The sequence below is a fragment of the Dromaius novaehollandiae genome, chromosome 5, assembly GCF_036370855.1.
Source record: "Dromaius novaehollandiae isolate bDroNov1 chromosome 5, bDroNov1.hap1, whole genome shotgun sequence".
In the NCBI taxonomy this organism is placed as follows: Eukaryota; Metazoa; Chordata; class Aves; order Casuariiformes; family Dromaiidae; genus Dromaius; species Dromaius novaehollandiae.
The window spans coordinates 39,889,035-39,901,975 of record NC_088102.1 but is presented as its reverse complement, the minus strand read 5'-3'; the positions used below and the strand labels follow the sequence as shown (position 1 = coordinate 39,901,975).

Below are 12,941 nucleotides of genomic sequence, written 5' to 3'. Positions count from 1 at the left end.
CCGAAATAAGGACTCGCCCCGGCGGAGAGCAGAGCACGCACAGCCGGGGGTGGCCGGCCCCGCACCGTGCGTGGAAGCACCGCCCGCTCGGCATCTCCCTCCCTCTGCCCCCCGCGACGAGTGATCCTGGGCCCACCAACTTCGGCGCCGACGACAGGTCTGCCTGCACGGCTGTGGGCAGGATGGGGGTTGCAGCACCCCCCCCTTGCCCCCGAGGCAGCCAGCCCCTTCCTCCTTCTCCTCCCACGGCCGAGCCCCGCGCTGGAGCTCTTCTGGCACAGCCTCTCCGTGATGCCCTGCCAGGGGCGGGGAGCCCCCCCCGGAGCGCCTGAGCGCGGGCCGAGCCCCAGCACCGCGGACAGCTCCCGACTACCGGCGGGCCGAGGCGCAGTACCGGCGCGCAGCTCCGGCGGCCCCAGCTCCAGCACCGCGGACAGCTCCCGGGAGGCTCCCCGCGCCTCAGCACCGGGGACAGCTCCCGGCTCCCGGCTCCCGGCGGGCCGGGGCGCAGGGTGCCGCCGGGCTGTGCCCCGCCGAGGTGACCTTGCTGCCGGATCCGGACCTGCTCCGCGCCTCAGTGCCCCGGTTTACTGCGTATGTCGGCTGGCAGCCTCCACTGTAACAGCACGCCGCTCTCCCGAAGAGGACGCCGAGAGATTCCCTGCTCCACACACACCCGCTTCTCCCAGGGAGCCAGGAGAGGGCTCATCTCTGAGCACGGAGTCTGTTCGTCTTCTGTAGATGGAGATTTACAAGCCTGGACGGTGCCTGGTTACAGTAGTGCGCTAAAGAGTTAGAAAGAAACCTCGGATCTGTTGCGCTATGGAGGGGTAACTCCCTTCCCCCCTCCCCCTCCCCCAAACAAACAGGAAACCCAGCCCAAACCTTTCTGCCTCCCTGCAACAAACTTTACCTCCTCCCCCCTCTGGCGAGAATCTCCCTTTCCTCCTCCCTCCATGCTCCTTCCTTCTGAGACTGTAGGATGAGGCACTTCCTTCTATCTGGCTGAGGGTAAAAGCATATCCTGGGGTCAGTGGCACACATCTGGCAGAGACTGAAAGGTTTAAATCCAGCCTCCACTGCGATCAACAATGGCAAACGAACCAGTGATTCTGAACGTTTATGATATGGTGAGTATGAAACAGTCCTGATCATGGGGGCCAGGGGGGCCAGGTGGGAGCCTGTGTTTGGATACAGACATTGTAAGAAGAGGACCGAAGCACAGATCCCCAGCAAGGGTGATCCCCCACAACATTCTCAAGAATGTCGTATTCTGGTAGTGAGAGATAATGCTGGTCCTGGCTCTTTCCTTTGAAATGTTCAGCACATTGTGCCAGATTACAGGTAAAACTGTGCTGGATTTTCTGCAAGATCTTGCATGAGCAGCACTGGGTGGGGGAAGGACTTTTTAATGTACAGTGTCCCAGTTAGGGAAGAAAATGTGATCACCACTCTCTTTGTAGGAGCCGATTGTCCTTCATTTCTGAGCGAGCAAGCACCTCCAGGCTGTGGAGAAAAGGGTCAGGGTATCACCAAGGGAAAGGGTAAATCTGTAGAACCACAGTAAGGAAGTGGTTTCCAGGCTAACAGTCTCAGTCAGCCCTTTGTATGCATGAGGTTATAATTAATTGTTGTCTCTGAAGGTTAATTTTAATGACAGGAGTAAGAAACAGTTGAAACTGATGAAGTTTCAGCACAGGGAGGAGCATGGGAACATGCTGCCTGAACGTATTTCCTGAAAGCTCACAGTGTAGCGAGTGTGTCACCTCTTGCAAGGGGAAGTGTGTGTAGGAATTACCTGTGCTAACAAAGCAGAAGATCCAAATCCAGTCCTTGGCAAAAGCCCCCAAAGGGAAGAGGGCTTGGTACAGCCTGTTTGCTCGCTGCTCTGGGACAGGATCAGGAGAGTTGTGTTCAGATAAGCAACGTTTCGATGGTGATGTATTTCCCCTCCTGATTTCTTTTATGAGTCAAAGATTAAAAGAAATCGTTTTCAGATCTTCGAAAAATGTAATGAAGTTTAGTGGGGAAAGTACAACTTTATGAGGCCCAGGTGCTGACGAGGCTATAAATATGCAGCTACATACCTTTAAGATTTATAGCATACAGCTGCTTTTTGTCAGCAGGCCAGGACAACTTCCACCAGGAAGCCCACAGAGTAGTGTGGGCATCCATGTTGGGGGAATCCTGATAACAGACACCAAAGAGATTAGGAGTGGTAGTTGTAAATGCCAAATCTCTTTTTATTGCGAAGATTAAGTGATCTTTTGTTGGCTGAAAGAGCTGAGGTAATTCCTGAGGGAAGAGGGAGCAGTAAGGGCTGCTAAGGTAGGACTATATCTGATAGTATTGAAGGACTCTCTGAAAAGCACAACTAGAAGAACTTGAAGCTGCCTCTTCTAGAGCCACTATTGGGAAAATTGAGCAAGTTGGTGTAAATGCCTTTCCTGAACTTCGGTCATCAATGGTTAATGGTTAATTGCTTGGCAGCCTTAACTGTGGACTTTCCCAAAGCTGTCCTTCAGTGAATAGCTCTTGTAACCCAAGTGGCTGGTGGCCAGTGGTTGGTAACAAAGGGCTGACATTACAAATGCACACACAAGAGTTCCTAGCTAATACTTTGAAGATGGTGACAGCAACTGTGTTGCCCGTATGTTATTTCTACTCTCTTCCTTCCATTTTTTCAGTTTATTCTCCAGCAGACTGCGGTCTGAATTTTCCTCTATCAGTCACATCTGAGATGCCCCAAATCTGTGAATGTACCACTACTAAGCTGAAGAGATCTGGACACTGTGATGGACTCAGTCTTTGCCTTTTTTTCCAATGATTGACACCAAAGATGAGGCCCAAAGGATGCAGGGGAAAAGGGATTCACTGTTTGTGGTCACTGCATACTGAAGTGGACACCTGGCCATAGTGAACTGAAGTGAGGTCATCAGTTTAATTCAGTCTGAGTAATTTTTTCTGCCTAGCAAGCCATGAAAGCCTTCATGTGTCAGTACTAACCCCATGATTTCCCTTCAAGTTAATGCTCTCTCCATAGAAACCATTCTCTTATATGGCATGTGTTTGGCTACCACTGAGTCACCTCTAGTTCAAGTCCTACATTATGATTATTGAGGCTACATACTTTTCCATTGCTGCTATGATTTTAACACCATGGAGTTTGGAATGTAGCCATGCAAAATTTGCACTTTGTTATACTGTGGTGGGGAATTGCGGGGGAACTGGGAAATGAGCACATTTGCTTGAATGACTGTTGGAAAATTAGCCTCAATGAAAAAAAAAAAAAAAAGACATCTGGGGATAACAATTAACTGGAGTTTAAAGCTCTGCTTTCCTGACAAGGAACATGACCCTTGTATGGCATCTGGAAGCACTTACACTGCAGGAAAGCTTACCTTTAAGGCAGAAGTTGAATTATGGGCTTTGTGCAGCTATGAAATACCACTCTGTGTAGTCTTGTGTATTCAAAGATTATGGTCATTTATCTTTTACCCATTGGATATGCAGCAGGCCTCTTTAGAAAAAAATGCTTGTATTTAATGAGGTGTTTTGAACAAGTAGCTGAAGCCAGTAAGTCTATTTATTAGTCTTTTTTTTTTTATTTAGCATAAAATAGTTGAGCAAAAATCATTGGATATTCTGAGTGTGCAGAATACTATTATTAAAAGCAATTCCCCTCACCACCAGCAAGCAGGGTGATTATATCCTGTTTTGTCTGTTGCTAAAGAGCTTGTACACACCTGTACACACTTACAAAGAGGAGAAAGATGGAGAACTTTGCTGCTCAGCCAGATTACCAAACTCTGTTTTAAGATATAAGTGTGAACACAGACTAATAGCATGGGTCAGGAGTCTGATCATGGATGAACCTCTTGCCAAATTTGAAATCAGTTTTCACACAGACTTGCTCTAAGTCAACAGCTGTTTGGAGACCTGCATGAAGTGACTAGATCTATGAAATTCATGGTGGAGGTTGCTCTGATTATGACTTTGCCTTTGGAAGGATAAATTAAATTCCCCTTCATAATTAACAGCTCCCCTCTCCCCAAACCCAAAGTTTTTACTGTGGACTTAGATTACAGAGCTGACTTTCTTCAGCCAGGATCTCGTCATGTTTCCTCATTGCTTTAATTATTTGTGTCTTAGTTTGGAATAGTCAACTAAATCAACGTAACATTAATGAATGTCATTGCCTTAAATCAGACAGAAGAGTGACTCCAAATATTTCCTGAGTTGAAAATCTTTAACAAGCTAGCTAAACACATTCCACTGAAAAATAGTCCATTTGGCAGAGATTCAAGCTGAGGACTCTCGTAATACTTTCAGCTTATGGCACAGCACATTTATGCTATGAAATTAAAAGCAGTGATATTTATCTCATTGCTGTCCCGCTTTTATTACAGGTATAATTATCCTGAATTTCCACTGCCTTTGGAGCTGATACAGACCAACCTGTCATTTTGATCTGCTGGTATTTTTGCTTACACTTTATGCTGGTGTAAAGTAGTCCCAGAAATGTGTTGCAGAGGTGAATGAGAGCCCCAGCCAGCAGGGAGCATCGATGTAGGGTCTGTTTGTGACAAGTAGGCTGAGTCTCTTTCTCAGCCTTGTTCCGCTGTTATTCCATTGATTCCACTGAAATTTGTCATCCTCTCAGGAGTGAATGAGAGGACAATGGGATTCAGGTTACTGCAGGCACACTAGCTCTGAAATTTTTTCTGTGATTTGCTAACTTCAGAGAGGTAACCAAAAATGTAATTATCTATGTTGCAATCTAAATGGCTGATGGCAAAGGGTGGCCCTGCAGATGACCGACTGGGATCTCTCTTGCCTGACTGATTATGGAGTGAGTGTCTTTGTTTTGGTTTCTTCATCACACCACTGAATGGATTATCAAAGTGGCCCTGACATAAAAACAAACACAAAAGATACTCGTCTCCACTGCAGTGATAAGGGCCTGTGTTCTGTGTTCATGGTATTTATTGTGAGCAGTCTGTATTGAAGTAGGGGTGGCATTTTGGTCTGAGGATGTTAATGTTTATGGTCATGCATGTTGTTTCCAGGAGGGAAGCAATTCTAAGGACGGGCAGTGACACAAACTCACTGGGAGGGAAATCTGTAGCTTGTCTTCAACATGATGGTCAGAAGGAAGTGCAGTGCAGCAGGCAGGTCCCAGCACTGGAGTGCTGCTGGTGGCCTGTGCTCCTGAGGAAAGGAGCTGCAGTTTTAAATTGATTGCTCTTCTTTTCTTAAGATTTGTACTTTCATATTTAAGGGCCCCAAATTGCAATAATCAGCCTCAGACATCACAAATGGCTCCATTACCACGGTGAGCTCCAAACCTCCTTGCATTTTGCATGTTGTTGCTTAGTTTGTTACTAGCTGGTGAGGCTGGAAGGAGAAATAACATTCAGTTCACTGTGACCACAGGGTGGGCTCTTGGCACAAGCCAGATGGAATGAGGTCCTACCAGCAGAACGAGGGCTGAGGAAACATTGTGGGGTGGCAAAGCAACTCCTTCATTCTTTACGAGTGTCTGTGGTGAAACAAGCTACAGTACTGGATAACCACAGCCCAGTTGCTTGTGCATGAGCCCTATGCTGTACTTGCTATGGCCTGTGTCCCTGTTGCCAGAGAGTGGGTGGGGAGAAGAAGGAAGGCATTGCAAGTAGGTACTAGTCTTGCTGAAAGGAAGAAAAAGAAGGGCAGAAGCTGAAGGCTGACCTTGATTGTCCTTTCTATGTTAGCAATGTTGTAATGGCTCAGCAGGGCTGAGTATGTTGTGACGAGTCTGTCCTCTTCCCTGGGAGGGGAGAATTAGCTTCAGCTGTACCAAGAAACATTGACCATGGCTCTGTGTAGCCAATCAGCTTGTGGACTCCCTGCAGGGGATGATTAGAAGATGGTCAGAGCCTGTGGTTCTGATGGGGGAAAAAGTTTTGAAGAGTTTGTTTTTATCCAGCTTTACAAACAGTTGTTGGTGTAGAGTTCCTTCTAGTTAGAGCTGAGCTCAAGTCAAGGAATGAGAACTAGCATGAAGATGCTGGGTCAAGAAGGAGAAGTTGCAAGAAGCAGTCTGGCTTTTCAATCAAGCTTGGGAGAGAGGTAGGATTCTCAGGCAAGGGATTCTCAGGCAAGCAGGTTGTAATGTGGGAACCTGCATGTGGTGCTCTGCAGCAGACCCTGGGTTAGGGTAAGAGTTGGATTGTGTTTATTCTGTGTGCTCTGAGAAGAGGATTATGAAAGAGTCCTCCCTGAGTGAAGAGAACAGGCCAGTGACCTGTGAGAAAAGGCTTAAAACTAAAAGGTCTGTATGGCTGCAGTGGAAATGCATAATAGCATTAAGCCAGTTTCTCTGATACAGAGTAATATTATGGAGGTACGAGTTGCTTTTTCTCATGCTTTTGCTCTTTTCCGCTCTGTAGCTTTCAGTATTTTGATTTAATGTGCATTACTTGCATCTGATCTGGAGGTGATGAGCTGTGTGTACCACTGAAAATCAGCACAGGCTTAAGATTCTAGCATCCTTCACTGGCTTCCTATATAACTGAGACAGAGGATGAGACTTAGGGCCACTATAATTAAATGCTTTGGGACTGAAGGAATAGAAGTCCTTTGTACCTCTAGCTTGAGCAAACAAGGAACCTTTGCATGTATTTTAGAAACAGCAGGATTGTAAACAGAACACCTCATTCTGTTGGGTGAATGTTTTAAGCACTGACTGGATTATGGAACACTTTATTATCTCTCTGGAGGAAGAAATAAGTCTAGTTACTCAGAAAAATGTCAACAAGTTTGTGATTACTGTAAGTAGAGGTCTCAGATGCTCTTAGCTCGCTTAGTCAGAAGGGTGAGAAATCCTATTGCAGGTGGAAGCACCTCTGCACTGCTCATAAGCTGTCTGTTAGCTGCTATGTGTGGAGAAGTACAGCATCATCTGAATCTATTTGGTGTTCCAAGAAGCCATGTGGAATGTAAATGGACTTTTCCCTCTAGTAGGTTGATAGCTGCAGGGTTTCCTGCTATGATGAGCTAAAGAGATGTTTTAAGTCAATAGAGCAACCTGTGGTCTTAAGAATGAAGTAATAGCCACTAAGAATCTCTTCTTCTTCTTTTGTATACGGGCCAAATTTAATATGTTTAACAACCCCAAAACAAAACACAAAATATTGCCTTTGGGACATTTTAATTAAATTCTGGCAAATCCTAATATATAAAAATGTTGTTCTGAAACAAAATTGCCACTTTTAAAAAAACATTAAATGATATGTTTTGACTCTTCCTAAAAATGTTTACCAGCCATTTCTGGCCAAAACTGTTTGCCAAATCTGAATCATTTCAGTTCTCTAAAACACAGTGTTCACTTAAAAAAAAATTGCCATTTTTTTCTTGGAAGGACTTGGAGAGGATGTGGTATTTTTGTTTTTCCTGTGTCACTCTGCAAGCTCATAGGAATTCCTTCATCCATAAATAAGCCCTGGCTAAGAAAGAACTGGGGTCTCCTCTGCTCTTTGACAGGCTTGTTGTGGGGAAAGGTTATAGATCCTTAAATTGCTCAAAGAACATGGGAAAACTTCTGATCTTGTTAGTTTGTTTTATCTCTGTCTTCATTTATCCAGAATGTTGTTATGCTGTCCTTGTACTATGTCAAGAACATCATACTGGATAATAAAACAGAACAGTTGCCCAGTGCCTAGTAGTGGATTTCTCCACAGTACTATAATATTTCTTATGTAAGCTCTAAACTGCTGCCCTTTCTGTGAGTAATTGAACATGCTGCTGGTCACAGGCTGTAAGTGAGGGGAGGACCTGCTGGATCTCAGATGCTTGTTTCTGTGCCTTTTGGGGCTTGTGACTCTAATTCTGTCCTGGCTTCTTTGTGGGAGTAGGTTTAAACTGTTAAACTAAGCTTATGCTGCATAATAGGTCTGGGGTTCACAATTATTCAGATAAAGTAATGGTCCCACTGTAAGATCTCTAATGCTGTACTATGATACTTGTTGTTATGGGTCCCAGAACTCTCTGGGAAGACTCTTGGTTAGTGCCCAGAGAGTTTGGTTAGTAGCAGAGAGCCTACTACTTTTCAGGAGAGAGGATGCAGGCACAACAGAGAGAACCTGCTCTAACTGGATGTCAGCAGAGCCCTGAGCCCAAAGTACAAGAGGGAGAGGACTTTGCAACCAGGAACAGCTGCAAAAATGATCAGTGGACTATCCAGACTGCTTTACTTCTCTTCAACACAACCTTTCCCAATGTAAATGGCCATTACCTTAAATAACAAAACGAAATCCTCTTATGGCAAAATTTGAGTTTTGTTTTTGAATTAATCAAAGCTCTGGCTGAGTAATGCGGTAGTATGTGCAGGTGGAGAAAACCGAGCTTTGTTTCTGCTCCTCTTCTCCTTCTAGACTGCATGACTTAAACCTGAGTGACAGCAGACTGACCTTGGGCAGGTCAGTGATAAAGTGGGATTGTTCACTTGCCCTGCTTGAACTTGGGAGGGGAAGGAAAAGGAACACAGTCTGGTGATGCAGAGCACTTGACTGTAATCAGGGCCCGATTCAAGTCTAGGAGGAAATGATGAAATGAAACTAGACATCCCTTCTCTCTTGCGTTTTAGTGGGCAGAAATCAATCAAAAGACAAGAAGATAAAGCAGTTAGTATATTGAACTTCAGCTGAGTCCATTAGCCCAAGAACAAGGAATCAAAACAGGCTGGGCATCCAATCAAAACTGATTAAGAAGCTAAACAGTTTGTGGCATGGCCTTGGTTAATAAGTCCAGCAATGAAATGTGCCCATTTATGCATCATAAATGGATTTTTGTTGTCTTAGTAACAGCCTGGAGATGTGTCATCTGTCAGAGTGACAGTCTGTTTTGATGTTGTCAGGGTGACAAGCTGGGTACCTGTCTATGTTACTGCTGATGTCCTTCAGCATTGCAGTTCTCTAGCTGACTGACCTAAGCTTATGCAGGAGATGTTTTATGAGCTCATTCTATTGATGGTACACAGAGCTTTCCTATCTCCAGCTACAGTATTCATCCCATCAGTAAGCTCATTGAAACAGTGCTCTGTTGTCCAGTGGACTGACTTGAACTGACTCATTCCAGGGCAACCTGGGAATTTTCATTTCTGCTAGTCCTCCATGTGCTAAGAAAGCTGCTCCACAACTCACTCTCTCCTTTACATGAGCACTGGTGAATATAAGAAACCTTGATGTGTAACTTTAAGTTTTCTTTACTCAATATGGAAAAAAAATTTTTTGAACTCTGCATCTGGAGCAAAGCTCCATGGGTCCTATTGTCAACCCAGCTCCCACACTAGTGCCCTTGAGTCAGGTCCTGTAGTTTACAGTGTGACTTAGTGTCTCCAAAGAACTCATTTCAAGCTGACCTGAATGCTCAAAGAGTCAGGAGTTGGCTTGTTTATGGGCAGGATTGCAGGTGTAAATCCAGGGGCTTGAAGCAAGGTCAGTCTTAGCCTAGAGACACAGAAAACATTTGCTGCTACTGGAACTTTTCCTTTAACCTCATGCCTTAACAGGCAAAACTACAATCCATTGACCTGTCTCTGCGCATGATTCTAAGCAACTCTGAGACAAAATGATTGTTTCCTCTTGAAACCATATGGAAGTTGTTTTCCAGTGAATTTTCCTTCGAGCTTTTTTGGTTTGTCCCAAACATCAAAGCAGATTCTTTTTAGTACAAGACACTTCTGGCAGCAAGATTTAGCCTCTGGCTTATTAGGCTGTCAAGGTTCCTAATATCACTAGGATATTTAAAAGAAAAAAAAAAAACCTCTTAGCACTGATGAAAGCTGATAGGTTGACAGTGCTGGAGACTGACACTCTCTTTTTCTTTACCAAATTAATCCACATTGGCAGTGGTAAAGCGGACCTTTCTGCCTTAGGTACCTCAACACTGGTCTATGGGTAAGAGCTGCTCTGCTGCCATAGCTCAGTTGGTCATCCAGCTTCCTACTGAGGCAGCTCATGTGGGCCAGTTATGCATGTGGTGGGGACTTTGGCTGTGGACAGCTGAGCACTAGCAGTGGGAACAAGTCTGCTATGTTGGAACAGCTGTCAGATCCATTTCTAAGGGTTGTGATGGGCAGGCATGTACTTGTGCATTAGTGAGACGGACTGAATTTAAATCGATGTCCCAGGACTGAAAGCTACTTCAGTGACCTGGGTTGCCCTTATTTTTAATTCCGTGTTTCAGTCCCTCTGGTTCCTGTCATTATGCCAAGATGACGTATCCAAAGCTGGGGGAAGCAGATATTAATCAAAACATTAAATTTAAATTTCTGCTTGGGATAAAGAGAAGCAAAATTCACAAGTTTGGTGACTCTAGCAAACTGACTCAAAGTTTTTTGGAAAGAAAAACAATGTTTGCTGTTCTGGATAAACATTGGATGTTCTTGAGTCTGACAGACCTAGAGGAGTGAAAACAGATATCCTCTACTTCAGAGATTTATCTAATAAGCACATGAATCAGATTTATTATCCCAGAGCAAAATGTGAGGCTATGTCCTAAGAGTGGAAAACTGTTTAATTGGAAACTTAGTCCTCCAGCAATGAACCTTAAGGTTTCTGCAAAAGCAAAGATAAGGGCAAGGGAAATGCTGTGGGTTACAAATGATCTTTTTGTGCCCCACTTGATAGGCGTGGATGCTTATCTAAAGAAGCAAGTGCCAGGTCCTAGAAATGCTGAAAGCATTTCAGCCTGTTTGGTAAGCGGTCTCCATCATGTGGGTAAACACGTGGTCAACAACACCGTGTGACTGCTGAAAGAGCTGCATCTCTGGGGGACTGAGAACCTGGCACAGGAGAGAAACCTGGCACAGTGAAGGCTCCGTTGATAACAGTGAAGGCTCCGTTGATAACAGTGAAGGCTCCGTTGATAACAGTTTGCTGAACTTCCATCCTGGCTCTTTCACTGTGCTTTTGCTATAGTATTAATTAAAGCCACAAGGAACTATCAACCCCTTTGCTGCTCTCTTCAATATCTTCTTCTGGTGATGTATACTAGATATTGATGTAAGAAAAAAGCTTGTTTCATAGTGACTGCTGCTTCAGGGTCTAGAGTGCGTGAGGAGCTCAGGACACTTCCTAGAGTGAGTTACAGGCCTTGCCACAGGTTAGCTTTCCCTAGATACGTGATGACAGAAAACAACTTGCATTCTTCTAGACATCTGTTCTTGGCTTATTTGTATGTCTTTCTCCATTTCAGACTTCTTGGAGCAGATTATTTTATAACTGCCCTATTTTTGTCTTCTCCCCTGGCTCCGGATTAGCCTGGTGAATGTAATAAGTGACAGAAAGAGATGATCAAGAGGTTAGGCATGGGACTAGTGTCTGAGAAGTCATCTTCTACCTTGGCTCTGTCACTGACCTGAAATCTTGGGCGGGACATAGGGCAAGCACACATCTTCTAGTTGGATGAGAAAAGGCCTGGGAAGTAGGTATTTCTAGGCAGGGCTGGGGTGCTTTCCTGGCAAATCACTTCTTCTCTAGAAAAACAAGGGCTGCATTCAGCTGCCTAAATACAGGGATCGAAGACCATTTTTGGATATCCACCTTGACCTCTGGCTTTCTTTCAGGAAGGGTCCAGGTCTCTTCTGTCATATGTCCTGTCTCGTAACTATCAACCCTGGAGAGATGTCTTGAAAACATCAGGGCATTTCAGATGGCACGATATGCCCAAGCAATCTGACATGAGTGCTAAGCAGAGGAGCAGGATGATCAGTGGTAGTTTTGCCTTTTGCTTTTACCGTCTAGTATGCTGATTCATCTAGAGTGACACAGACCTTGTTAAAATCCATGAAGGACTTGAACACATCTACCCCTTCACACAGGTCTGCCATAAAAGTAGGTGGCAGGGCACTCTGGATGTGGTTGTTTTGCATTGCTTGTGTCGAAGCATCTAATTTTTCTTTGAAATATCCATTCAGCAGAGGATTGGTGTTTTTATTGGATTCTAGCTGTTCCAGCTGGGTATCCTCACCACCAGGTTACTGTGTTATTCAGAGTGTTCTGTGGCCCACTGAACATATACATATTTTCATATGTAGGAATTTCACATGTAGGATTTTTTTCCTTCCTTTTGTATGAAAGGGAAGTGCTTTATCAGGAAGGACTGACAAGTCCTGAATCCAGGATACACTATGAGAGGGTGGCTAGGCAGCTTCCCTCTGAGGTAGGTGGAGAGCCAAATCTCTGGCAGACTGAGGAGGTTAGAAAGTTGGTCTCTCCCTTCCTGGATGAGTGCCTGGACTCCTGGTTATCAGGTACAAGCAGGAAGCACTTGCTTTTCCTTGTTAGCTGAGGCCAAGCCTCACCCTTCCCTCCCATTGCTCTGTTTTCGCGCTTGGCACTTTTAGACAGATGTCTGGTTTTATTTGTCCTGAGATGATCTCTTCTGCCCTTTCTTCCTTAATTGGCTACCTAACCTGAGAAAGGCAATTACTTGCGCAGCCTTTTTTCTGAATCTATTCCAGCACCGAGTGCACACATGCTAATACATCTTTAGAGTACCCCTGTGCTAGAGGCATTGTCAAAAGCCAGGAGAGGAGTTTTGGAGTCTTCCAGATCTGCAGAGGTCAGACCTAGAAATGGATGTCAAGCTGAAATCCACTCACCTACTTTGGTTGAGCAATGTCTCCAGTTTTAACATTCATTCTTCTTGACTGTGGTGTCATTTGCTGTGCCCTTGTTCTCTCCAATTTTTATGGGTGCTTCTTATCCAAGAGAGCTGGAGGTCTTCTCTCTGGCAGCTCTTTGGGATGCAGAATAGACTTGCTCAACTTTCTGCTGTTGGAGTGGCGTTCATTTTGTGCTTGTTAGTGTGGGGATATTGGGAACAAATGCATTGATAGGGTTAGGGTTTTTAAACTAAAACAATGGAGATTAATTCCAGCATAAGCCAAAAAGAGG

General features: G+C 44.8%; 1 protein-coding gene across 3 annotated transcripts in view; it reads left to right on the top strand.

Annotated features, from left to right (window-relative positions):
- LOC112980705 (deubiquitinase DESI2-like) overlaps positions 1–12,941 on the top strand; it is an 80,951-nt gene that overhangs the window by 20,183 nt on the left and 47,827 nt on the right. The window contains exon 1 of one of the 3 annotated variants that reach the window (XM_026095774.2): positions 454–1,130. The exons of the other annotated variants lie outside the window; for them this stretch is intronic. Within the exon in view, the coding sequence (XP_025951559.1) occupies positions 1,092–1,130 (39 nt within the window). The 5' untranslated portion in view covers positions 454–1,091. Of the gene's footprint in view, positions 1–453; positions 1,131–12,941 lie in introns of those variants that run through there. 3 annotated transcript variants of the gene reach the window in all.